The 26,606-nt window shown below is 47.4% G+C and overlaps 1 protein-coding gene, 1 non-coding gene and 1 pseudogene across 2 annotated transcripts; 1 reads left to right on the top strand and 2 right to left on the bottom strand.

Moving 5' to 3' along the window:
• Positions 1-503: 503 nt before the first annotated feature.
• AARS2 (alanyl-tRNA synthetase 2, mitochondrial) lies at positions 504-14,021 on the bottom strand. Its single transcript, XM_053602096.1, has 22 exons — positions 13,674-14,021; positions 12,668-12,859; positions 11,758-11,903; positions 11,374-11,541; positions 10,409-10,553; positions 8,016-8,161; positions 7,690-7,798; positions 7,246-7,284; positions 7,030-7,141; positions 6,490-6,623; positions 5,924-6,068; positions 5,540-5,712; positions 5,303-5,416; positions 5,061-5,201; positions 4,207-4,344; positions 3,987-4,096; positions 3,727-3,835; positions 2,582-2,704; positions 2,253-2,363; positions 1,556-1,639; positions 1,332-1,442; positions 504-962 (listed from the first exon to the last, which is right to left on the bottom strand). Exons 1-22 carry the CDS (start codon positions 13,914-13,916, stop codon positions 798-800), a joined length of 2,958 nt encoding a protein of 985 aa, XP_053458071.1. The 5' UTR covers positions 13,917-14,021; the 3' UTR covers positions 504-797.
• A 6,047-nt stretch (positions 14,022-20,068) lies between these two features.
• LOC128595050 (U6 spliceosomal RNA) lies at positions 20,069-20,172 on the bottom strand. The gene has a single exon (XR_008382743.1). It is a non-coding gene; the product is annotated as a U6 spliceosomal RNA (small nuclear RNA).
• A 1,314-nt stretch (positions 20,173-21,486) lies between these two features.
• On the top strand, positions 21,487-26,393 carry LOC128594657 (40S ribosomal protein S3a-like; annotated as a pseudogene).
• The last annotated feature ends 213 nt before the right edge of the window (positions 26,394-26,606 follow it).

Below are 26,606 nucleotides of genomic sequence, written 5' to 3'. Positions count from 1 at the left end.
CAGTTCTGGATCTTAGTAGCTGGGGAGTCCTTTGTCAATGCCCAGGATAGCCTGACATGCAGAGCCTATCTGAGCACTCATCCAGAGGATGGTCCTGATTTGAATCCTGGTGGCCTTTGAGCCAGTGTAAGAATTCAGACTGATGATGGGGCACCCATCCCAGGTTGCTGGGAAGGGAAAAGCTTCGTTTCTTCCTTCCTCCCTCCCTCCCTCCCTCCCTCCTTTCTTTTTATTTTTTTTTTTTGAGACAAGATCTTACTCTGTTGCTCAGATTAGAGTACAGTGGTACCATCATAGCTCACAGCAACCTCAAACTCCTGGGCTTGAGTGATCCTCCTGCCTCAGCCTGCCCAGTAGCTAGGACTACAGGCATGCATCATTATGCCTGGCTAATTTTTCTGTTTTTATAGAGATAAGTCTCACTCTCGTTCAGGCTGGTCTCAAGTGATCCTCCCAAAGTGCTAGGAATATAGGTGTAAGCCACCATGCTCAGCTGAAGCTGCTTCTTTTTTTTTTTTAGTAAAAGAACCTTCTAGAGCTTCCTGTCCTCTGTGAAACACTTTTAAAAATCACGTATGTCTTCACATTCACCAAGAGGGAAAGGGGGCTGTATGGGTCTCTGGGCCCACTTCTGCCTTCCTCAGCCCATGTCTTCCTGTGTCCTATAGGGCCTGTTTGGCTCAGCTGTTTGGCCTCCAGCCCCTAGTCCTCTGTTTCAGTCTGTAGGGAGTTCTGGGACTTCTTCAGGTCTCCTGGCACTTATCTTTAGTCCATTTGGGTCCCTGGATGGGCCTGGGTCAGAGCTGACTGAGGGCATACACTCGGGCCGTACTGAGGGCAGCTTCCAGGTCACCAGTGCTTCCGATGCCCTGAGCCACCACTTGAGACCCCCAGGCCTTGCCCCCCATGTGGTTGCACACTGCCAGAGCCCAGGCCTCTGCTGTGAAGGTAGGCATGGCACCCTAGGGAAAGAATCAGAAGAAAAGACGCACAGTGGCCCTCCCTGCCAGCATGCACTCAAGGTACCCTTGAGAGTAGAGTTACAGGTGTGATTTCCCCTTCTCAGCCCAGCACATGGTAGGGGAAGGTCAGGTGAGGAGACAGAAGAGTTGGCCTGAGAGGGGGAGGTAATTAGAGAACCTCATGGTGCCTTCTTAAGGGGAGGGGCTGTCTTTAGCGATAAGAGACTGCCCTATCCCTGTCCTGGAGTGTCTTGATACATCACCTTTGTCCAGCACTGGCTCCCTTGTCTGGGAGGAACAGAAGGCGTGACATCAGACAGCTGGACCAGAATGGATGGGGGCAGTGGGCCACACGCCCGCTTCTCTCACCTGGGCCACCTGACAGGCACAAAGCACATTCCCTGTGGGCTGGGGGCTGAGTAGGAGCACGGACGTGCTGGGAGCCTGCTTACATAGCTGCCGTACCACCTTCACCAGCACCTGGGCAAGGAAGGACAGAGGGTGATCTTGTAGCTTCCCAACTCCCAGCTACCACCCCATCAGGACTTTGTCCTCTCCAAACCCTGGGGCAGCTTCCCTCTGCCAGAACTCACTGAGAGGGACTCAGCCGAGACTGTGTCCACAATTAGAGGCTTTTTCGAGTGCCGCTCCAGCAGCTCCTGGGTTTTCTTTGCAGCCTGTGTGGCAGGAAGGGCAGTAGAGGGGTCAGGGTGAGAGGCAGGTTTCCAACTAACCCCCACTTCTGAACAGGGCTGTAGTTTAGCATAGCAACCCCCTCCCATTTTCTTCCCCCACACCCAGCAAGGGCTATCAGCTCTGAGAGGTGGCATGGGCTCTGCATCAGGTGGTTTTTGGGGGTCCCACCTATGTCCTTCCTCACCTCCCTTGCTTCTTCCCTTTCATCATAGCTCTAGGTCCCTACAAATGGGTCACTGAAGGTGAAAGGAGGAAGGTCGGAGCACAGATGGACTGGGAGGAGGCGGAGGAAGGGGGAACCACAGTCAAGGAGCAATTAGGGTTGAATGGTGGTAATCAAGTCAGTAGGCTCCCTGAGGGAGAGTTTGAGCCAGACTTGGGAGCTGAGGGAGGGACACAATTTGGCAGAGAGAAAAGTGGGGGAATGGCCTGGTAATGGCTCCCAGATGGCAGGAGAAAGAGGAAGCTGCCACCCACTCTGTCCCCATGTCCTCACACAGCTTCTGACTCACTCCCATGTCCCAGCCCTTGAGGCTTCTCATGGTGTGTGCTGGAGGGTCTCTGGGTATGTGGGTGCAGCCAATCCCCCCTTACCTGCCCCATCTCCAGCTTGCGGATGGCAGTGTTGGCATGCCGCTGTAGCACCTTCAGTGTGGCCTGTAGCTCCCGCCGCTGCCACTGGGGCATCATGGTGGTGTCCACTGCCTATGGCCACAAGCAGTGAATCACCCTTGCCCTTCCCTGAGCCATGGCTACTAGGTAGGGGGCAGGAAGGCACCACACCCACTCTGCAGACAACCATCTGGGCCAGCTAGAGCCCAGCCCAACTGGAGGGCTAGGGACCCTGGAGAAGTTCAGGAGGGCACTCGGTAGGGAACAGGGCCAGGAGGTGGGGGGAATCCCAAGGTGAGGGTGGGCCTCACATCAGTGAGTCGTCCCACATCCTTGGACAGTTGCTGTGCTGCTACCACATCCCGGTTGCCCCGACTCAGCCGCTCTGCAGCTGCTTCCACCTCTTGGGCCAGACTCTGCCCCAGCTCTCGGGCCTGTGGGGAGGGAACAAGGTGGTCAGGTCTACCAGGTTTACACTCCCCACCCAGGACAGGGGCTTTCAACTTATTGCTGATTTGGGCCAAATAAGAAATATCAGGGGGTGGCGCCTGTGGCTCAAGGAGTAGGGCGCCGGTCCCATATGCCGGAGGTGGAGGGTTCAAACCCAGCCCTGGCAAAAAAAAAAAAAAAGAAATATCAGGATAGTCTGGGTGCAGTAGTTCATATCTATAATTCTAGCACTCTGGGAGGCCGAGGTGGGTGGACTGCTTGAGCTCAGGAGTTCAAGACCAGCCTGAGCAAGAGTGAGACCCTGTCTATACTAAACATAGAAAACTAGCCAGGTATTGTAGCAGGTGCCTATAGTTTCAGCTACTCAGGAGGCTGAGGCAAGAGGATTGCTCGAGGCCAAGAATTTGAAGTTGCTGTGAGCCATGACACCATGGTGTAAGGCAGGCATCCTCAAACTGCGGCCCGCGGGCCACATGAAGCGGTGTGAATTGTATTTGTTCCCGTTTTGTTTTTTACTTCAAAATAAGATATGTGCAGTGTGCATGGGAATTTGTTAATAGTTTTTTTTTTTTTAAACTATAGTCTGGCCCTCCAACGGTCTGAAGGACAGTGAACTGGCCCCCTGTTTAAAAAGTTTGAGGATGCCTGGTGTAAGGAGACTGTCCAAAAAAAATAAATAAATAAAAGGAGAAAGAAAAGAAAGGGAGGACGGGAAAGGAAGGGGAGGGGAGGGGAGAAGGAAGGGAAGGAGAGGGAAGAAGGAAGGGGAGGGAGGGAGGGAGTGAGGGAGGGAGGGAGGGAGGGAGGAAGATAGATCAGCACCAACCAAGGCACCAGCACCAAATAATCAAACAGATGCCAGCTACCAAGAGTCATTATGGCTACTTCGGGTATGCTTGAACTCTGGCTCTGCTGCTAGGCATTTCTGAGCCTAGGAACGTCAGCTATGTGTGTTCTCGGTTCCCCACCATACTCAAAAGTCTCCAGGGCCCACTAGCGTGCTGACCTGCTGGGCCTGCTCCCCAGTGACGGCCAGCAGGCGGGTGGTACTCTTGGAAAGCTGGCGCTCCCCAGTGATAACCAGGTCCCCCACAGCCCCTGTGCGTAGCAGGTGCCTATGGGAAGAAAGAGGGAGGAGAAAGTCAGGGGAGATGATGGGAGAGAAGGGAGAAGTCTAAGCCCCAAACCAAGGGCTGGTGGCTCCAAATACCAAGAAGGGGTGAGGACCCAGAACCTAAGGTTCCAGGGCAGAACAAAGTAACTCACGTCCCACAGCATAGCTCCACAGAGGTCTGCAGTGCAGATTGGGAGGCTGGGTCCAATGCCTGGGCCACTGGCACCCCCACTGATACCACCCGTACAGGGTCTGGGTAGACCTGAGGTCAAGAGGGGACAGGCTTGTTAACTTTCAGAGAAGAAGAAGGAAGCCTCTGGGTATGCCTAAAGGGGTCAGGCAACCTCAACCTGAAGGGCACCCTCAACTCACCTCATCCAGAGAGCGCAAGCCGGGAACTTGGGCAGTGAGTGCCAGGGCTACCTCCTCCATGTACACAGCCTCATCCTGCCCCACGGCCTCTTGCACAGTGTGCTCCACTGCCCGGAGCTGCTCTGGGGTCAATGGGGCCTGGTGGTGTGGGGAGGAAATGGACAGATTGCCAGGCAGTCAGGCCTGTGCTTTATGTTGAAAAGCAGTTAATGCTCACTGAACTATCCCCAGGTTCTAGAACAGTGGCTAGCGGTAGAGCAGACAATAATTTTCCAGAGAAAGCCTCGTGGGAGTTGGGCCTATTGGAAGCTGTAGGCCTTTTACTAGGTATGAAAAGTTGATTTAAAAAAAACGGAAGGCTCTGGACAGGGAGCTTGCAAGGGGCAGCCCAATGGAAGAGAAATACAGGATGACAAGATACAGGAGCAAGGAGCAAGCAGGTAAGATGGGGGACTAGAAGTGCTTCCTGGAGGAAGGATTTCCACCAGATGTGAAGGAGGGGAAGGAGACAAGGGGTAGAGAAGGGAAAAGATGGCATAGTTTAAGCAGGAATAGCTTGGGTGCCAGCAGGAGCAAGGAAGGTGGGTGGCTGGAGGTGAAAGAGCACCCCTGCTGGAGACCTTCAGAATCCTGCAACATCAGAACTGGGAAGGAGCCAGACACTCCCTGGCCAGACTCCTCACCAGTGCAGGAGCCTGAGGGGAAGGGACTTGCCCCAGGTTCCACAGAGAATGGGTGGCAGTGCTGGACCCAGAGACTGATCAACCCTCCACAAGACTCCACAACCCTCCACAGACTGTCTCTCTTTAAGGCTGTCACCTCACATGAAGCTTATCTTTCTGTGCCTGGCTCACCTGGGTGGCCACATCAAAGCGCAGTCGCTCAGGATTCAGATGGGAGCCCCGCTGCTCTGTGCCAGGGCCCAGGGTCTGCTGCAATGCCCAGCTTAGCAGGTGGGTGGCTGTGTGCTTCTCCATGCAGCCCAGACGCCAGGCCTGAAACACTTTCGTCACTTAGGGTCCTGGGTGAGGGCGGGGGGGTGGGTGGGGAGAGTGGAGCTTCAGGGTGTCAACAAGAGTTGGGGAAAGGTCCTTACCTTATCCACATGCAGCTGTACCTGGTCCCCTACCTGCAGGCACTCAGGGGCTATCACCTCATGCAGGATGAAGCCCCCACAGACCTGGGCCCGGGTCACTGGGAACAGCACATCCTGGAGAAGGGCAGAGTCACTCAGGTGCTTCAGTGACTGCCTGTCTCTCCCCTTGGCTCCCATTCAGGCTTAGGTCTTTCTCTCACAGAAATTAGCCTCTCTGAGGAAGGGAGGGACACTCACCTGTTGCCCTGCCCGCACAAGGTAGCCACGGTCCGAAGCCTGACCTCCCTGTTCGGCATAGAAGTTGGTCCTATCCAAGAGGAGGCCACAGTGCTGGCCTTCTCCCACGGAGGCCACAGCTGTCCTGTCCTCTGTATACAGCTGTAGCACCTGGGCCTCACAGGTGCTGAACTCTGCCAGGGTGCAGAATGGTTATCACTGCTGGGGGTGTGCGGCTGTACCTCAAGGCCCACAGGCGCTGGGCTGGGGGCACGTCCAGCTGGGGGCTGCAGCAGCCCCTGGTGGCTGCTTTGGGGAATGCATAGGGGTGAATAGCAGCCATCTTTGGATGTCTTTCCCAACCAGGGTCAAGCCTGTGGTACCGGCCTCAGTTCTGGTTCTTACCATAATCCCCATTGGGTCGCAGGGAGTAGTTGTACTTGGGGCTGTCATCAGTTGGGGGCACCCCTCGACGCCACAGATCCCCCAGAGCGTGGATGTCAAGCCACAGTCCCTGATCCTGAATGGGCTCAGCGTGCTGGGCCTGGTGCTGTGGGGCGAGTGTGTGTAAGGAAGAGGACACAGAACGCAATGGGCCCTGTCCCTGCCAAACGGTTGTGTGTGCCCTGCAGCCCGCTCTGGAATAAAACCTCTGGGCGTGGCTAGCTGCTGGACCATCCATCGTGCAGGGGCCTCAGGGTCAGGCCTCCCTCCCCTGGAGGGTCCCTCTCTGGGACACTGTGCCCCTCTCTAGGTGTCTGCTCTTCTGTTTAGCCCTTTCCCAGCTAGTGTTCCTCTTTATAGCTGCAGCCTGAGGTCTTGGAAAGCCTGTCCTGTCACCTTCATAGCTAAGGGGACTGTCAGCAACTTGGTTCCGCTCAACTGCTGCAGCTCTTCCCCCAGGAGCTAGGGGCTGGGAAAGGGGCTAATGTGTCCAACAGAATCCAGCATGAGGCTGCCCCAGACTGTACCTGGGCCTCCTCCTGGGCCAGCCGCTCCAGCCCAGCGGAGTCCAGCTGTACTCCTTTCTCCTCCAGCATCAGCTCTACCAGGTCCAGGGGGAGCCCCAGGTTGCCAGACAGTGACAAAGACCAGGCCACTTCAGCTTTGAGGAAGGAAGACAGGATATTACGGAGGGGTGGGGAGAAAAGTAAGGGAGAAGTAAGAGCCAGGGTTTTTCTAACCACACAGACGTCACCAGATGCTAAGCACAAATGCTTCCTCCCCATACTGGGCAGTCCCAGAAGTCAAGTCACTTTCAGATTTCGTGCTCAAAAAACAGAGCTGGGGGTAGCAACCCTGGGCACATGTCATTTCAAAGGAGGGTAGGATAAAGCCCCCATAGACATGGAGCCAACTTTGGAAAGCAGGGCCAGGTGGCAGAGGCAGGGCAGGGAGAGGCAGGGTGCTGTTCCTGCTGCAGAGGGGTCTGGGTGCTGAAGGAGAGTACAGGGAGAGAGAAACACTAGGTGGAACCAAGCCCCTCAATGTAGGCTAGGTACCCCACTCACCAGGGAACACATCTGAAGGCCCTAGTTTCCTCATGGTCCGATCAATGATCTGCCGACCCCGTTGCAGGGAGGCCAGGAAGGCCTCCTCATCCTCTGACACCAGCTTGGCTATCTGAACCCCAAGACGGGCAGAAGTGGAGCTGGGTCTCCTTGAAGGGACAGCCTCACTCCCTGACTCTCCCATTACCTCCTCCCTTCCCCCTCTGAATCCAGTACCTGGGCTGAGTTCTTCTGCAGTTCTGGATAAGCATCTCCCTGGGGGGTGGGGGGGGATGGAGAGACCTGAGGAGGTGCAGAAAGCAACCACCCCACTCTCCACCTCCCTACCCTGGGCCTCCCTGAGGACACCTGCCCTGGAGATTCAGATACACTGAGGGACTGGGGGAGGGACCCAAATGGGGAATCGGTTTTCTTGTGGGGTGCTGTGTACCCAGAAGGGGGTCACAAAGCTGAAGGCTCAGCAGCCTAGACTTGGAGCCTCCAGATGACTCCCTGCTTCCTGTAAGCAAGTACAGCTTTCTCAGCCTGCTGACAGCATGCTGGCTGGCCACGTAGGGTGGGGGAGCCCTCGGTGCCCAGCCAGGGGGCACTGTCTGGGCTTAGCAGTAGGTTCCCTGAGTGCTCAGGAGGTCCAGAGGAGGGAAGAAGCTCTGTCCTTACCAGGGTCTCCACCACTACAGGCACCAGGCTGCCTAGGAAGCCAGGTGGTGCCTGCAAGACCTCTGTGGAGAACCGCACTGCTCGACGGAGGATCCGGCGAAGAACCAGCCTAGAGGGGTTCAGAGCCCAGGAGCCCCCAGAAACCCCTGGTCAGCAAAATGGGGAGTGAGGAGGACAAAGTTCCAGAATGTGTACTCCCATGCCAAAACTTCTCCTTCCCCTAGGCCTGCTACCAGCTCAACCCGACCTACCTCTCCTTTTCCTTCCCTCCTCACCCCTGCAACCCCCAGTACCACCTGCCTTCTCTGTAGCCCTTCCAGACTCACGGGGCACCTGACATCCCAGGGGAGATACCATCAGCGATGCAGACACTGAGTGTGCGGATATGGTCAGCCACCACGCGGTATGCCATATCTGTGCGTGCCTCATCTGCTACCCCTACCCGGCCCAGGTAAGGGGGGGCCTCACAGCCCTGAAAAGCAGGAGAGAAGGAAAACACGGTTGCTGGCCCTGCCTGACTTGGCCCTGGTGGATTATCTTTATCACCTTTACGGCCTCCTTAGCATTAAGATGAACTACATCCAGAAGGGTCTTGCCCGTCTGGACTTTAGGCTGAGAAGTCTCACAGATGAAGAAGGGCCGATCCCTGCCCTCACGGGCTCACACTCGGCACTAACAATCATCATATCTGTGATCATATACTGAATATCCACTATCAGAATGGGGCAAATACTTGCACAATTTGACATCCAACCCCAAAACAGCTGGTTCTGGGAGGTATTAGTCCTTGCTTTAATGAAGAGGAGACCAAGATTAGAGGAGTTAAATGAGAGAAGGCCACACAGCTCATCAGGAGCAGGTCTGAGTTCTAAACCAGGCCTGTCAGACTCCAGTTCTGCACTACCTGCCCCAGCCTCTACCATCTTATGGGGCACAAGGAGGGAGGCTGTGCATACGTGTGAGTGCTCCAAAGCGGAGAGCTCCATTTGCCCAGCTCCTTGAGCTCCCCCATCTAGAGCTCAATTTGCCCAGCTCCTCAAGCTCCCCCATCTCAGCAGGCAGTCATGTCATTCACTGTGTTGCTGAAGTCAACAACCTAGGAAACATCTTCGATTTCTTTCTGCCCTCCCTATTCAATCCATCAGTGGGTCATTTTGCTTCGACCAGAGATCTCTCAAATCAATATACTTTTCTTTATTTCCTCTAACAATAGCTGAAATCACACCCTATGATTTCTTGCCTGGACTGATAATAGCCTCCCAATTGGTTTCTCAGCTTCTACACTGTGTTCCTCCAGCTCATCCTCCACATAGCGAGAGGAGGAGCCTTTTAAAAGTGTGCATCAGATAATGCCCTCCCCACTTAGAGCCCTTCTCACCACACTTTGCATAAAAGTACCACTTTGGATTTTAAGGCCACTTAAGATTTGACTCCTGCCTTCCTCTTTATGGTAGACTGTTTGCAAAAGTTGTCCTTTCCTGTGCACTTGCCACTTTGCAATACATGGCATGACTTTTACAATAGAAACAGAATCTATTTCTCCATCCCTGGATCTGTGCTGGTTTTATGACTTGCTTTGGCCAATAGAATACAGTGGAATCAACACTGTTTTGAGCTTAAGCTTCTGCTCTCTTTCTTGGAAGTTTGCCCAGCTGTGATGTAGACAAGCCCAGGACAGCCAGCTGGACAATGACAGACACATGTCCCCATCGCCCCTAATGCCCTGAACTGACAGCCAGCCTTACAAGAAGAGCTGCCTTGCAGCTGACCACAAATGTATGAGTGAGCTCACACAAGACCAAAACAATGATCCAGCTAAGCCCAGCCTAAACTGCTAGCCCATGGACTCATGAGCTAAATAAACAGTTGCTGTTTTAAACTACACAGTGGTAGTTATGATAGTTATGCAGCAAAAGCTAACTGACATACTCCAACTACATTCCATGGATTCTACTGTAGCTGGCTGCTTGCCTTTTTGTTCCTGACCCATGTCAAACCCTTTCCTGCCTCAGGGCCTTAGTTCCTGCTGTCTTCTCTGCCTGGGACAGTGGTTCTCAACCTTCCTAATGCTACGACCTTTAATACAGTTCCTCATGTTGTGGTGACCCCCCAACCATAAAGTTATTTTCGTTGCTACTTCATAACTATAATTTTTCTACTGTTATGAATTGTAATGTAAATATCTGATATGCAGGGGATCCCCAAAGGGGTTGCGACCCACAGGTTGAGAACCACTGGCCTGGGATGAGTCTTCCTCTTTCTTGGTGAGAAAGTTCTTTTCTTGGTCAGCCTTTCCCAAACACCTCTTCTACGATTCTTCTAAGTCTCCTTTCTTCTAATTATTACCACCCATGCTTACCGCCTATTCACAATCTGTTAGCTACTATCTTTTTCTTTAACACATTATTTATTGCCTATCTCTCATGCTAGTAATTTCTATGATCTCTTTTTTGTTTACTGCTGTGTCTTCTGTACCAAGCACAAAGAACATAACACAAAGTAGGCACTGAACACAATTTTTTGAACATGTGAAGGAGAGGAATCAGGAGCAACATTTAGTAACAAGCAATGAATCCTAGCCTCATGCTTGACACCCTGGGATCTTTGGGTGGTTATTATCCCTAGATGATGGGGACATTTTGGATTCTCAACAAAGACAGAAAGCTGAGTACTGGTGATGAGGTCAGAAGGGCTTCTGGAAGGGAAAAGGCAGGCTCACCTGGTATATGGCATGGAGCAGTGGGGAAAAGAGGTCAGTGTCGTAGGTGGAGTGTTTGCCTTGCAGCACAGCAACCAGTCTTTCCAGGCCCATTCCTGTGTCCACATGCTGCTGGGGCAGGGGCTGTAGGCTTCCATTTGTCTCTCTGGCCAGGAGAAGGTATGCAAGGTGAGGTGGCCCCTCTAAGGATTACAGGTGTGAGGCAGATGCCCAGGGGGAGTAGAGGAATGAGGAGAGGCCCAAGGGGACTGACAGTGGGAAGAACCAGACAGACAGTGTGCTCCCCTCTCCTGTATCAGATGATGAGGGCCTTGGGTCCTGTCCTTTCTCAAAGAAGTCTACTTCTACCCTTGCCCCTTTCTCAGGCCTCTGTCTAAACCCTAGACATCCTCTTCTTGGACAGAATTCTTTGCCCTTAGAAAGAGACATGTCAAGAAGAGAAGAAATCCTAGAGATCATCAAGTTCAAATGCATCATATGGTAAGAGGCCAGGGAACAGCAATGACTTGTTTAAACTGTTGCAGGCAAGGCTGGGTGCAGTGGCTAACACCTATAATCCTAGCACTGTGGAGGCTGAGGTGGGTGGATTGCTTGAGTCCAGGAGTTCGAGACCAGGCTGAGCAAGAGTGAGACTCTATCTTTAAAAAAAAAAAGAATAGCTGGGCACTGTGGCAGGCACTGTAGTCCCAGCTACTCAGGAGGGTGAGACAAGTAAATCACTGAGCCCAAGGGTTTGAGGTTACTGTGAGCTATGACACCAAGGCACTCTACCATGGGTGACTAACTGCCACAGGCAAAGACTAGGATTAATCCAGTTATTATCTGAAAAGTGTTTAGAAATGTGCCTGGCATACAGCAAGCACCATTTAAGTGTTTGTCTTTATATGAAATGGATTAGAGTCTACTGACTGCCACCTTTTCTACTTCCAGCTAGGGATTCTCTTCCTGCTTCAGTACCCCACTACCTGTTGTGTTGCATGAAGACCAGATTCCAAAGCTCCACCAACTGGGGGGCTCCCATTCCACCAGCCAGGTCATAGTGGATCTCGGTACAGGGCCCACAAGGGCCAGTATCCCCCATCTCCCAGAAGTTCTCTTGAGGGCCAAAGGAAAGCACACGATTGGCAGATACCCTGGAGAGAAAGGTAGGTGAGTGATGGGAGATGGAAAGACCCAGAAGCTGAGACCCTCTCTACCCCTCCTTCAAGTCCCAGCTCAGCAAGAGGAGAAACAGGGCTGACCCCACAGTATCGTGGGATATGCTAAGATGCTGAAAACCAGTGTTGGTAGTCTCTGTTTTCCAGTTCTCCTGCCCTCCAGGAGTAAACATAAGGAGGGGGTTGACTTACCCTAAGCTGAGCCAGATGTCCCTGCTCTCCAGGTCTGGCTGCAGCCCTGTCTTGGGGTCACCACCAAAATAGGTGACCCAGAGCCTCTCCTCAGGGATCCCATAGACCTGAGTGAGCAGTTCCCAGGCCATGCTGCAAGCCTCCTCCTGCAGCAGAAACAAGCATGGGGTGAGAAGGTGCATGAAAGGGAGGCCTCACGGAAGTGCCATTCAAGCCACATGAGTTTGGCTTTCAGCTTAAGACGAAACTATTTCCATTGCCTATCTTGTTCCCAGAACAATCTGTGATAATTTCTGCTTCTGTGTTTTTTTTCCTGTCAGAAAGCTTTCTCTCTATTCTAAATCCTATCTTCTTTTAAATCCCAGAACAAGTCTTATCTTCTCCAGGAAATTTTCTACCCACTCTAGCCTGGGGTGACCTTTAACTCCAGTTAGGACATTAGCATTACTGTCTGACCATTTATTCATATAATTTTTGACCAGCCATAACACAGGAGGCACAGTCTCTGCCCTCAAGGGACTTACAAGGCACTCAAGGAAGTGAGATACAATTCCTCTTATACATGCTCTTAAACTAGCACTTTGGCTCTGTATTGGTATGAAGCTCTGCCTAAGCCAGTGGTTTTCAACCTTCCTAATCAACCCTTTAATACAGTTCCTCATGTTGTGGTGACCCCCAACCATAAAATTATTTTTGTTGCTACTTCATAACTGTAATTTTGCTACTGTTATGAATCGTAATGTAAATATCTGATATGCAGGATACCCCCAAAGGGGTTGCAACCCAGAGGTTGAGAACTGCTGGCCTAAGCAGATAGGGCAGTGAAGACAAAACTAACCTTGACTCTCTTCTTGGCTGACCACTGACCCTTTCAACCCTTTCTTAACTCCAGAGCTGCATAGAGACTCACCTTAAAATATTCACCCCCAAAGGCCCAATTGCCGAGCATCTCAAAGAAGGTATGATGGGAAAGGTCTCGGCCCACATCTTCCAGGTCACTATGGCGCCCTCCAGCTCTCACACATTTCTGGCTGTTGGCCACACGTCGGAAGCCTGCCATCTCGCTTCGTGGGTCCACGGTGCCCAGAAAGATTGGCTTGAACTGGAGGCACATGAAGTGGGGAGGGAGAGAGGGATATCCCAGTTCCTCAGAGAATGGAAAGATGAGGGGTGGCTGTTCAGACTGAAGGTTGACTGTGTTCCTGAGAGTACAGTGTGGTCTTGGTCTTGGGCGGGGGGCTACCTGGGAATCTGTGGGTAGCTATCTCTGTGTATGGGGTGGGGGGCAGAGAAGTGATAAATATATCATGAATCAGAGACCCTCTATTAGTAAATTAGGCAAGATAAAAGAAGAAGGAATGTATTGGTAACTAGAAACAAAGCCCTGAAAGGTGGCATCTCCCATCTCATCTTCATCAAACACACCCAATAACTTCATGGTACAAAACTGAGACCACATTTAGTAGGGAGCACATCTTCTAAGGTTAGCTTACCCTCCCTTTCCTCCACCTTACAGATAAGGACAAAGATGTCTAGAGAAAGTAAGTGGTTGGAGAACGGTGCCCAGCACATAGTAGGTGCTCAATAAACATTTAATGTATGAGTTATTTTTACTTAAAGAATGAATAAGTGAAACCAGACTTCCCTCACATTTTCCCCTACTGGCCTCCAACCCTGCCGTTCCCGAACCTGCAACTCAATCCTAGCTCACAAATTCCCACCCAGGTCAAGCCATCACCAACCCTAACTATATACCCAGAGCCCCACCCCCAATCATTTTACCCAACCACGCGCCGCCTTCTTTCCCCAAAATCTATGAGCTCCGCCCCTTGCTTGTTTTGCCCAATCCTGCAGCGCTTTTCTCACCAGAAAACTCACAACCTTCCGCCCACCAAGCCCTTTAACTCAGCCCCCACCTGGTTCATGCCTGCATTGACGAAGAGCAAGGTGGGGTCGCCCCGGGGTCGCACGGAAGCGGAGGGCACTAGCCGGTGGCCATGGCGGTCCCGAAAGAAGCTCAAGAAGGCGTCTCGCACGGCTGAGGCCTGGGCTGGAGGGGGCTTGGATGAGAGCGGCCGACGGTTGGGGCTCCACCGTGGAGATGACCTTTGAATGGCCCGCCGCAGCCGCCCCGCTGCAGCTGCCACCGACACCGCCATCTTAACTGCGGGCAATAACTTCGGGGGTCAGAGAGTGACATGGGAAGGAAGCCAGGCGTTTCCTACAGCGGCCCCTGGCGACAGGAGGACTCTAGGCAACCTCCGCCGTCCTGGTAGAAGTGATTGGGATAGGACGCTAGCTGAAGGCGGACTAGCCCTGCGCTTGGCGCATACTAGGCCCTTCATTCGGTATTAAACAAGTATAATTTGAATATTCTTAGAACCTACTATGTGCTACGCACTGTGTTAGGCATTTAGGGTGCGTCAGTAACACAATTAACAAAATGCTCAGCCCACTGATGTTTGTATTCTAGCAGTAATTGTTAATGATTTTGCAAGGCTACGAATGGAGTTGCAATGAACAGGTATGGGTTCAACTTCGTGTATATGTTTCATGTGTGTTGAAGGAAGAAGGTAGAGAGTGCCAAGGGCATATCAACGTTCATTCAAGAGATATTCAACAAATATTTATCAAATACTTAATACGTGCTCGGCACTGTTCTAGACACTTGCCTTTGCCCTTGGCTGTTTTGTTCTTAGGGACTGAAGCAGGAGTCTGTAGGAGATACAGGACCCAAACAGCATCTGCTGTATTAATTGCTTGATAACATTTAGTCTTTTTTTTTTTTTTTTTTTTTTTGTAGAGACAGAGTCTCACTGTACCGCCTTTAGTAGAGTGCCATGATGTCACAGGCTCAAAGCAACCTCTAGCTCTTGGGCTTCAGCGATTCTCCTGCCTCAGCCTCCCGAGCAGCTGGGACTACAGGCGCCCGCCACAACGCCCGGCTATTTTTTGGTTGTAGTTCAGCCGTGGCTGGGTTTGAATCCCCCACCCCCTCGGTATATGGGGCCGGCGCCCTACTCACTGAGCCACAGGCGCCACCCAACATTTAGTTTTTTAATTTGCCTGGAAATTAGAAAGAACCTAGCTTGTCAGGCTAAGTGGAAGCTTTCAGCTGATTGCTACTGAAATTCTTTCTAACTTCTCAGTGCCCTAAGGATTTTGTCTTCTACTTTAGGGTAAGGGACATACCTGTCGCCCCCCTCCCATCTTTCCGTGGTGACAACTGTGACTGTATAGCCAACACAGGCCCTTCTGGGTGCAGCCCTGATGCTCTTGGGGATTCACGTAATGCTCTCTACCCTTGGTTTTGGAAATTAAACATATTGGGAAGGCCAGACACTGTGGTTCACTCTTGTCATTCCAGCACTTTGGGAGGCTGAGAGAGGAGGATTATTTAAAGCCCAGAGGTGGAGACCAGCCTGGGCAACATAGCTAGACCCTGTCTCTACAAGAAATAGAAAAATAAGCCAGGTATGGTGCTTGGGAAAGGCTGAGGTAGGAGAATCACTTGAGTCCAGGAGTTTGAGGTTGTAGTGAGCTATCATGATGCCATTGTACTCTAGCTGGGACAACAGAGCAAGACCCTGTCTCAAAAACAAACAAACAAAAACAGATTGGGAAGAAAGAAGAAAATTTGCCAACGCTAAAGCCCAATGGGGATGGCAGAGCTGAGGTCAGTGTGGTCACCAGGAAGGCCTTAGCCATCCAGATGGTCTCTTTTAGTCACCATTTTTTATATGTTATTTGAGGAATTTTGACACATGGTTTCTTTGGGGGAAACATGTGGTCTACTTTGGATTTGAATTTTTATAGTGGTAGTAAATTTTCAACTTTCTATTCTGACAGACCCTATAATGTACATTCCATGATTTTTTTGTTTCTCCCCTTGCCCATGTAGATTAAAGGTGTTGTTTTGAAAGTGAATTTTGCCTGTTTTGTTTTTTCCAGTGTTTCTGGAACAGGAACCTGCAGCCAGATGGGGATTTCTATGAGTTTAATCATCTTGAGACAAGGCTGTGAAATTCTTCCCCAAACTGAGATGGCAGTGTTTTGCTATATAAACCTAGCAGGGCCTCTACCCGGTATTGAAATCAACTTTTTGTCAGATTTTGCCCAGAAAGTCTTTGTGTTTTAGTAGAAACTCCATGTTTTAGATTAACATGGATATAGTGTGGAGCCATGAATTTTTTAAAAACAGCTTTATTGAAATATAATTTACATACTATACCATTCACACATTTAAAGTACACAATTTTATACTTTGTATACAATGGTTTTTAGTATATTCATAGAGCTGTGCATCCATCACCATAATCACTTTTAGAACATTTTCATTTATCTCCAAAAGAAACCTTGGAATCCTTTAGCCATTAACCCCCAATTCCCTCACCCCTCTTTGCCGTAGGCAACCACTAATTTATTTTTTTTGTCTCATTTTATATAAATAGAATTATATAATGTAGGGTCCTTTGTGACTAGCTTCTTTCACTTAACATAATGTTTTCAAGGTGTATGTATGGTAGAATATATTATGGATTTTAATTTAATTTAATTTTAAGACAGAGTCTCATTATGTTGCCCATTGCTCACAGCAACCTCAAACTCTTGGGCTTAAGCGATTCTCTTGCCTTAGCCTCCCAAGTAGCTGGGACTACAGGCGACCCCCACAATGCCTGGCTATTTTATTTTTTTTGTTGTTGTTGCAGTTGTCATTGTTGTTTAGCAGGCTGGGGCCGGGCTGGACCCCACCAGCCTTGGTGTATGTGGCCTGTACCCTACTCACTGATCTATGGGCACTGAGCCAATTATGGATTTTTAGAAAAAAATTTTTAGTTATTTTCTGTCTGAAGTATGTTTTTCCCCATATTATTATTTTGCCCTTGCCATCAAAAAATGATCATTTTCTTTCTTTTTACATTATTTTTAATTTTTTAAATTTTATTTATTTTTTATGTTTTATTTTTTTTAGAGACAGTTTCACTTTGTTGCTCTCGGTAGAGTGCTGTTACATCACAGCTCACAGCAACCTCCAGTTCTTGGGCTTAGGCGATTCTCTTGCCTCAGCCTCCCAAGTAGCTGGGACTACAGGCTATTTTTAATTTTTTTAGACCAAGTCTTACTCTCTTGCTCTGGTTAGAGTGCCGTGGCATCATCATAGCTCACAGCAACCTTAAATTCTTGAGCTCAAGGGATCCTCTTGCTTCAGTCTCCTGAGTAGCTGGGACTACAGGCTCCGGCCACTATGCCTGCCTAGTTTTTCTATGATGTCCGGCTAGTTTTTCTTTTTTCAGTAGAGTCTCACTCTTGCTCAAGTTGGATTCAAACTCCTGAGCTCAAGCAATCTACCTGCCTCAGCCTTCCAGAGTGCTAGGATTACTGCACCCAGCTCTCTCCGGAGTTCTGATCCTTTTAGCATTCATAGGAATTTCATTTTGAGGTTTAAAATGCAAACGGGTTCTGTTTTCTGGGAGCTATTCAGCTGAGTTTTGGGATTGTTGTGAAGAGACGGTAGTGCTTTGTCTTCCCTGGACTGGGATTTCCCTCATGCGGCCATTTGATCTACTTATCTTGGCAGGGCCAAGGCACTCATTCTTTGAGACCCCCTTTTCACCTTATTTAAAAGAAGCAACACTCTTACTCTGAGAGTGGAAATAGTCTTTTCTGATTTCCCCATTGGCTTTGAGAGCAGGAACTAGAGGTCAGTGATGCATTTTGTCCTGAACCGTTGGTCAGAGAAGACAGGAAGGAATTTTCACCCTTACTGGGTTTAGGGAACTCAGCCGTGGGAATTTCCTTTTAAAAAGCACAACGTTCTCTTTTAGTGTCTAGGTTAAAAATCCAACTTTCAAGAGGTATTTCTGGTTTGATGTATTTATTTGTGGCATTCCCTAATGTGGACTGTGAAAGCAACTAACTTGTCAAACGTTAATATGCATAAGGATCTCCTGACAGCTTGTTAAAAATGAGCACGATGGTTCCGTAGATCTGAAGTGGGGTCTAAATCTGCATTTCTGTTAGTCTGCTGGACTATAGCCGGAGTGACTGGTGTGGTAGAGGACTTGTGAGGAGAGTCTGGACACAGGCTTTAGGAAGCCTTCTTTTGCCTGTTCTCAGGGCCTAAGGCTCAGGTGCCCTTAAGTTCTCACCCCTTTCTCCCGGGAGTGGCGCTGGCCCAGAGCGGTGAGTGGGGCCGGAGGCTGGTGGTGGCTTGCGCTCTGGTCCTCCACTCCTCCCCAGAGTCTTAGGGAAGAGAGAGTGGCGGTTGCATCCGCCTGTGTTTGGAGGCGCGAAGGTTGTGGCAGACCAGCGTGGGAGGGAAGCGGCAGTCGCTGGGAACCTGGCACAGGCGTGGGGCACACGGACAGCTGGGTGGGAGTCTCTCCGGATGGGGAATTCTAGGATTGGTGGGCCCCCAAGGGTCGTACGTAATGCTAGGGGTTTATCTTTATGCATTTTAAAATACTGTAGTGGTGGCTGGCGCGGTGGCTCATGTCTGTAATCCCAGCACTTTTGGAGGGGGAAGGAGGATCTTTGAGCCCAGGAGTTCAAGGTTGCAGGAGCTATGATCACAACACTACACTTCAGCCTGGGCGACAGAGCAAGATCCTGTCTATAAAAAAAGAAGAAGAAAATACTGTAGTTACATTTAAAATGGTTATATGAATATCTACATCACATTCTTGATTTTGCCTCTTGGGCTGCAAAACTTACAATATTTACTATCAGGTCCTTTAAAAAATGTTTGCCAAATCATGCATTAGAGGGTTTTAAAAAAACTCTTAAATATACAATAAAACACAGAAAATCACCCAAAAGAGGCTCAGCGCCTGTAGCTCAATCGGCTAAGGGGCCAGCCACATACACTAGAGCCAGCAAGTTCTAATCCAGCCCAGCCTGCCAAACAACAATGACAACTACAGCCAAAAACTAGCTCTTTGTTGTGGCGGGCACCTGTAGTCCTAGCTACTTGGGAGGCTGAGGCAAGAGAATCACTTAAGCCCAGGAGTTGGAAGTTGCTGTGAGCTGTGATGCCACGGCACTCTAGCCAGGGCAATAGCTTGAGGCTCTGTCTCAAAAAAAAAAAAAAAAAAAAGAAAGAAAGAAAAAGAAAATCACCCAAAAGAAATGTATAGCTTAATTATTTAATTATTAGAAGGCAAATACTGTGTCCACCACCCAGAAATTTGCATCCACCTCAGAAGCCCTCCATATTCTCTGTTTTTACCTGAAGACACTAGAAAAAGAACAAATGAAAAACAAATCCGCAGAAAGGAAACTGTAAAGATCAGAGTAGAAATCAAAAAATGGGTGGGAGAATCTACAAAATCAAAAGCTGGTTTGGGGAAAATACAATAATCTTGATAAATCTCTAGTCAGAATCATCAGTCAAATTTGCACATAGACACAGAATACAAATGAGAAATTACATCGCTACACATTCTACAGGTATTAGAGAATACCTGGTTGGTTGACTCTCTCCCAACCCCAACCACCTTCCCTCCTGCAAAGGTACTGCTGCCCTGGCTTTCATAGTAATCACTGCTTTGTGTTTCCTTATAATTTATCACCAAGTGCACATCCCTAGATATTATAGTTTTGTACAGTTTTTAAAATTTGACTTTATATATATTTTACGTCTTTTTGACTTACAGGTTCCCTCTTCTTTCTCTTTTTTTCCTTGCAATGTATCTATTGCAGACCAGTGAGGTTTGACTTGTAGAATTTTCCATAGTCAAAGTTTTTGCTGACTGCATATTCAACATTCAACTCACATTCAACATGTTCCTCTGTCTTCTCTATTTCATGCAAATTAGCATCTGGATGTAGAGATTTGATTAGACACAAATTTGGATCCCTTTGGCAAGACAACAGATGCTCTTTCATCAGAAGGTACATTAATGTTTGGTAGTCTTTCTATGATTTTAGCAGCCACTAATAACATAATGCTTACGTCTGTTAATTTACTGGAGTTTGCAACATGGTGATATTCTAACTTTATCATCTCTTTTTTATTTATTAGTTGGAGTCTTTTTCTGAAGAGATGCTTCCCTAATCTATTATTTGTTAAGCAGTGGTATGGTTAATGTAGAAAAGGCTAAATGCTTGATTTTTCCTCTTTAAGGAAAATAATGAAGATAATGAATTTGTTTCTTATTAGCCTTCAAAGGTGAGCTAGTATCATATTTTCAGTATCATTATGAGCTGATGGATTTCAGCACATTTGTTGGTTTAAATCCATTGCAGTTACAGTGTTTCTCTATTAAATTGTAAACTATTCTATTTTTGCTCAGTGGGAACCATTTTTTAAAAAAAAATGGAATACTTCATGAATTTGTGTGTCATCCTTTTGCAGGTGCCATGCTAATCTTTTCTGTATCGTCCCAATTTTAGTATGTGTCACACAGTAGGAACCTTTTTGATTTGGGTTCTGAGTTCTTCTGTCATGACTCTAATAGTCTTCGATAGGTTCCTTGCTTTCTGTTATGAGAAGGTATTTCTGGCCCATTTTGTCCACTTCTTGCCCCAAACATGGAAGCAGCCACTTACCAAGTCCTGGCTACCTTTAGAGTAAATGCTATTTCACAGCTATAATCTAGGTGCCAGGGATGCTTATTGCTACTGATTTGGTCATTGTTGCTTTTTATAGAGAACAGAGGGAATATATATTTACAGATAAATGTTTCATTAGAGCAGCGGTTCTCAACCTGTGAGTCGCGACCCCTTTGTAACAATGAAAGTACATCCTGCATATCAGATCTTTACATTATGATTCACAACAGTAGCAAAATTACAGTTATGAAGTAGCAATGAAAATAATTTTATGGTTGGGGGTCACCACAACATGAGGAACTGTATTAAAGAGTCGCGGCATTAGGAAGGTTGAGAACCACTGCATTAGAGGATTTTAAGCAGGGGGATGGCATATACAACTTACGCTTTTGAAACATCTTTCTACTGAGGGAAAGGGGACTATGGAGCAAGAGCGGAGGGAGGAATACCTATTAGAATGTTGTCGATGGCTAGGAGAGGAGTGATGGACGGGATTGTGGCAGTGGAGACAAGAGGAAATGGTTAGGTTCAGGCTATATGTGGAGGTAGGGCTATAAGTGCTGATGATGGATGGGACACTGGGAAAGAGGAAAAGACTAATTTCTAAGTTTATGACATGAATAATGGGATAGGTGGTGGTGCCATTCCCTGAGATGAGAAAGCCTGGGAAAGGAGCAGGTCTGTGGGAGGAAATAAAGAGTTTGCTTTGGACACGTTAAGTTTGAAATTAGACGTCTGTATGGAGATGTTGCTTGATGCTGGATATGAAAGTCTGGAGCACAATGGCAAGATCTGGCTGCAGCTATAGATTTGAGGGCCACTAGCACCTTGGTAATCCTGGACGAGAAAAGACCACTTAGAACAATGGTTCTTAACCTTTCTAATGCTGCGATGTATTTTCATTGTTACAAAGGGATCGCTACCCATGGGTTGAGAACTGCTGACCTAGAAGAAGAGCAGGATGGAGGAAAAGGGAGAAGGGTCAGGTCCTGGGCAGTGAGGAGCTGGAATAGGAGATACTTCTAGGAGAGACTAGAGGGTATTCAGGGCCAGGAGGAAAATTGGAATGAGGCTCGAGAAGGTCACATTCAAGAAAGAGGAAGTGGCTGGTTATGTCTAGTGCTGCTGAGATTTGAGCAAAAAGAGAGTGGAGATCCATTCAGTGGATTGGGCAAGATGGGAAGATGGGAGCAGTGTGGGAAGGAAAGCCCAGTTGGAATGAGTGAGAAGGGGAGGCAAGAAGGTGAAGACAGGAAGTATGGACAACTTTGGAGGAATTTTGCAGAGAAGAGAAGCAGAACAAATACAGTAGAGGCTACATCTGTTCATTTTCTGGAGTACGTTTATTTTTAAGAACAGAAACATTAAGGTTTACACGCAGATGGGAGTGATCTAGAAGAGAAGAAACTAATAAAGCCGGAGAATGAGAGGATTATTGCAGAAGCAAAATTTTTTTTTTCTTTTTTTTGCAGTTTTTGGCTGGGGCAGGGCTTCAACCCGCCACCTCTGGCATATGGGGCTGGCGCCCTACTTCTTTGAGCCACAGGCGCTGCCCTGCAGAAGCAAAATTTTTAAGCATTGCAGTGGTTGATTTCAGTACAAAGTAGCAGGATCGGCTATAGCCATATGGTGGGATGCTTCTTCCATTGTAATAAGAAAAGGAGATCAAGGATACAAACGCTAGTAGGTCAGTGGCTCTGGGGCTGGGAAAGCAAGGGCATGTTCATCTTCACACATCTGTATCCTCAGAGAATATGCAATAAGGCACATAGATGAAACTGATGTCTTGAAAGAGAGAAGGTGATTTACTAGGGATTAGCTGACACTGTTGGCTGCTCATTGAAGATTTGAGGTCATCAGTTTAAACTGAGACCGATTAGCATATTGGGATTTTCTCTATCCATACTCAAGCTGCTCACATGCTGGCTCAGAACAAGGCAGATAGTTGGCACCATCACGAAGAAGGGTGATTTCAGGGGAATGGTTAAGTGCTTTTCAGGGGAATGGTTAAGTTCTGAAGCTTGTTTGCTACTTGAGTTCTAAATGTTACCCATACTGGGGTTCATCTCTTCTAAAAGTCTTAGTGTCCTAACTCAAAACTTAAAACACAAACCTTAAACAAAAACATAAGATATGTATAATATGTGGCTCCTCCATCCCATCTTTGGAAGCCTTTTTTTTTTTTTCAGTTTTGGCTGGGGCTGGTCTTGAACCCCCCACCCCCGGTATATGGGGCCAGTGCCCTACTCCTTGAGCCACAGGTGCCGCCTGAAGCCCTTTTTTTTTTAAAGATGGAGAAAAGAGACAAGAGACTATTAGCCTGTAACATTAAAAAATTATGTTAAAGAAGTAGTCACTAGTTTAGCAAGAGAAAAATTTGGCTTTAAGCTGACTTTACATCAGAAATAAGAGGCCAGAAAACAGTAGAAAGATGTCTTTAAAGTGCTGAAAGAAAAAAAAAAAACAACTGTCAACATATATCAACATATAATTCTGTCTCCAGCCTAAGTATCATTCAAGAAATGAAGGCAATCTAATATTTTTAGATAAAAACTAAGAGAGTAGCCGGGCGTGGTGTTTCACGCCTGTAATCCTAGCACTTTGGGAGGCTCTGGTGTGTGGATTGCTTGAGCTTACGAGTTTGAGACCAGCCTGAGCAAGAGCCAGACTCCCTCTCAAAAAATAGCTGGGTGTTATGCCAGGCACCTATAGTCCCAACTACTTGGGAGGCTCAGGCAAGAGAGTCGCTTGAGCCCAAAAGTTTGAGGTTGCTGTGAGCTATGATGCCATGGCACTCTGACACTCTACCGAGGGTGACATAATGAGATTCTCCCTCAAAAGCAAACAAACAAAAAACTAATTGTTTATTGCCAGCAGACTGCATCAAAAGGGAGTTCTCTAGGTTGATAGTTAATAGCACTAGAATGACAGTTGAATCTTTGGGAAGGAAAGAGGAACACCAAAATGATAAGTATGCATGTGGAAACATAAAAGGCTATCTATCTATATCTATTTATACTGAGATGGAGTCTTGTTTTGTCTCCTGGGGTAGAGTATAGTGGCTCATCATAGCTCACTGCAGCCTCAAACTCCTGGGCTCAAATGAGTCTCAGGCTTAGCCTATAGGTGCTCACCACCACATCTGGCTAGTTTTTATATTTTTTAGTAGAGATGGAATCTCACTTTTGCTCTGGCTGAACTGACCTTAAGCAATCCTCCTGCCTCAGCTTCCCAAAATACTAGAATTACAGGTGTGAGCCATTGCACCTGGCCTCCCTCAATTTATTTAAAATGCTTTTAACTGTTTGGAGCAGGGATTTTCAACTAGTGAGAGGATTTGAGGTGTGCCATGAAACATTTAAAGATCATTAATTAAAGTATATTATTATTTTTTTAAACAGAGTCTCACTATGTTGCCCTGGGTAGGGGTGCTGTGGTGTTACAGCTCACAACAACCTCAAACTCTTGGGCTTAAGCAATCTCTTGCCTCAGCCTCCCAAGTAGCTGGGACTACAGGCACCTGCCACAATGCCCAGCTATTTTTTGTTGCAGTTGTCATTGTTGTTTAGCTGGCCTGGGCTGGGTTTGACCCCAGCAGGCTCAATATATGTGGCTGACGCCATAACCGCTGTGCTATAGACGCCGAACCTAATTAAAGTTTTTTTTTTTTTTGAGACAGAGCCTCAAGCTGTCACCCTGGGTAGAGTGCTGTGGCATCACAGCTCACAGCAACCTCCAACTCCTGGGCTCAAGTGATTCTCCTGTCTCCACCTCCCAAATAGCTGGGACTACAGGCGCCTGCCACAACGCCCCACTATTTTTTGGTTGCAGCTGTCATTGTTTGGCGGGTCCGGGCTGGATTCGAACCCGCCAGCTCAGGTGTATGTGGCTGGCGCCTTAGCCGCTTGAGCCATAGGCGCTGGGCCTGATTAAAGTATTTTTGAAAGAAGTTCAAGGTACAGTAAGTATTTTCTTGTTTTTACACCTTTTTTCTTTGATCAACATAATCTAAATGTGCTGTGCAAGTTTAACTATAGATTCAAGTGTGCCATGAGATAAAAAGGGTTGAAAAACACTTATTGAGAGCAAAAGAATTTTACAATTGTTTGTTATATTTATTGCTCTTATCCTTCATGTTATATAATACAATGGGAATGACTCAGGAGGCTGAAGGGAAGGGGGAGGTTAACTTGAGCCCAGGAGTTTGAGGCCAGCCTGGGCACCAAAGTGTGACCCCCTCTCAAAAAATAATAATAATAATAATAGGAATGGTAAGCGGAGCAATATAGTTGCAAAGTATTTAACATTTTACATGATGTGGTATAATATTAACGTTAGGCAGACTCTGAAAAGTGAAAGAAGTATATTATAATCCCTAGAGTAGCAGATCTCAGCACTCTGAGTACGAGGACCTTTGGGGACGTCCAAAACGCACTCACAAAGTGTTCAGGGTCCTCCTATTTCCAACTACATACTTGAGTAAGACTGGATTTTCATCATATATGTCAATCCAAACAACACATCCACAGCAGAATACAGAAGCAGATATGAGAATCCATCTGTCTTTTATTAAGCCAGAAATTAAGGACATCTGCAAAAATGTAAAACAGTGTCACTTTTCTCACTACTTTGGGGGGAAAATAGTTATTTTTCATAAAAAAATTATGTTAACATGTAATAGGTTTATTTTAATTACCTGAAAATGTTTTAATTTTAGTTCAATTTATGGTAGATACAGCCCATGTAGAAGTTCTTTGGGAGTTTTCAATACTTTTTAGGTATGTAACCTGAAACTAAAACATTTGCAAATCACTGCCCTAGAGCAACCACTCAGAAATAAAACGATGAGCAACACTAGTCCCAATAAAGGTGAAGAGAACCCATATGTCCATCGATGGATAAAAATGTATATACAAATAATAGACTATTAGCCAATTATAAAAGGGGATGGTGTGATGATATGTGCCACAATGTGGATGAACCTCAAAAACATGTTAAGTGAAAGAAGCCAAATATAGACGGGCACATACTGTATGATTTCACTTAAATGAAATGTCCAGAATAGGCAAATTTATAGTGACAGCAGGCTGGTGGTTGCCAGGTGCTGAGGGTGGGGAGAATGGAGAGTGCTGCTTAACGACATGGAATTTTATTTTGGGATGATGAGAATGTTTTAGATCTAGATAGAGATAGTGGTTACAGAACATTGTGAATGTGCTAGATGCCACTGAAATGTACACTTTAAAATAGATAATTTTGTGCTATGTGAATCTAACCTCAATGAAAGATTGAAAAAAAAATAATAACATACCCCCTTTTGGCTCGCTGAACACCAAGAACAAGTGCCTTATGAAAGGCAGAAAAGAGAGATCCAAGAAGAAAGTGGTTGGTCCATTTTCTAAGGAAGATTGGAATGATGTGAAGGCACCTGCTATGTTCAGTGTAAGAAATATTGGCAAAGCACTAGTCACCAGGATTCAAGGAACCCAAATTGCATCCGATGGCCTCAAAGGTTGTGTGTTTGAAGTGAGCCTTGCTGATCTGCAGAATGATTAAGTTGCATTTAGAAAATTCAGGCTGGTTACTGAAGATGCATGGATCTTACTCGTGATAAAGTGTGTTCTATGGTTAAAAAATGGCAGACTATGATTGAAGCTCATGTTGATGTTAAGACTGCCAATGGTTATTTGCTTCATCTTTTCTGTGTTGGTTTTACTAAAAAACACAATAATCAGATACGGAAGACCTCTTACGCCCAGCACCAAAAGAGTTGCTAAACCTGGAAGAAAATGATGGAAGTCATGACCAGAGAAGTACAGACGAATGACTTGGAAGAAGTTGTCAATAAATTGATTCCAGACAGCATTGGAAAAGATATAGAAAAGGCATGCCAATCTGTTTATCCTCTCCATGATGTCTTCGTTAGAAAAGTAAAAATGCTGAAGAAACCCAAGTTTGAGTTGGGAAAACTCATGGAGCTTCATGGTGAAAGTAATAGTTCTAGAAAAGCTACTGGGGACAACACAGGTGCTACAGTTGAGTGAGCTGATGGATATGAACTACCAGTCTAAGAATCTGTCTAAAATCCAGGCTTTTCATAATGACAAATAGGCTCGGCACCTGTAGCTCAAGTGGCTAAGACACCAGCCACATACACTAGAGCTGGCGGGTTCAAATCCAGCCCAGGCCTGCCAAACAACGACAACTACAACCAAAAAATAGCTGGGAGATGTGGTGGGCGCCTGTAATCCCAGCTACTTGGGAGGCTGAGGCGAGAGAATTGCCTAAACCTAGGA

The sequence above is a fragment of the Nycticebus coucang genome, chromosome 9 (genome assembly GCF_027406575.1).
Source record: "Nycticebus coucang isolate mNycCou1 chromosome 9, mNycCou1.pri, whole genome shotgun sequence".
Classification (NCBI taxonomy): domain Eukaryota; kingdom Metazoa; phylum Chordata; class Mammalia; order Primates; family Lorisidae; genus Nycticebus; species Nycticebus coucang.
This window is presented reverse-complemented; position numbering and strand designations above follow the sequence as displayed.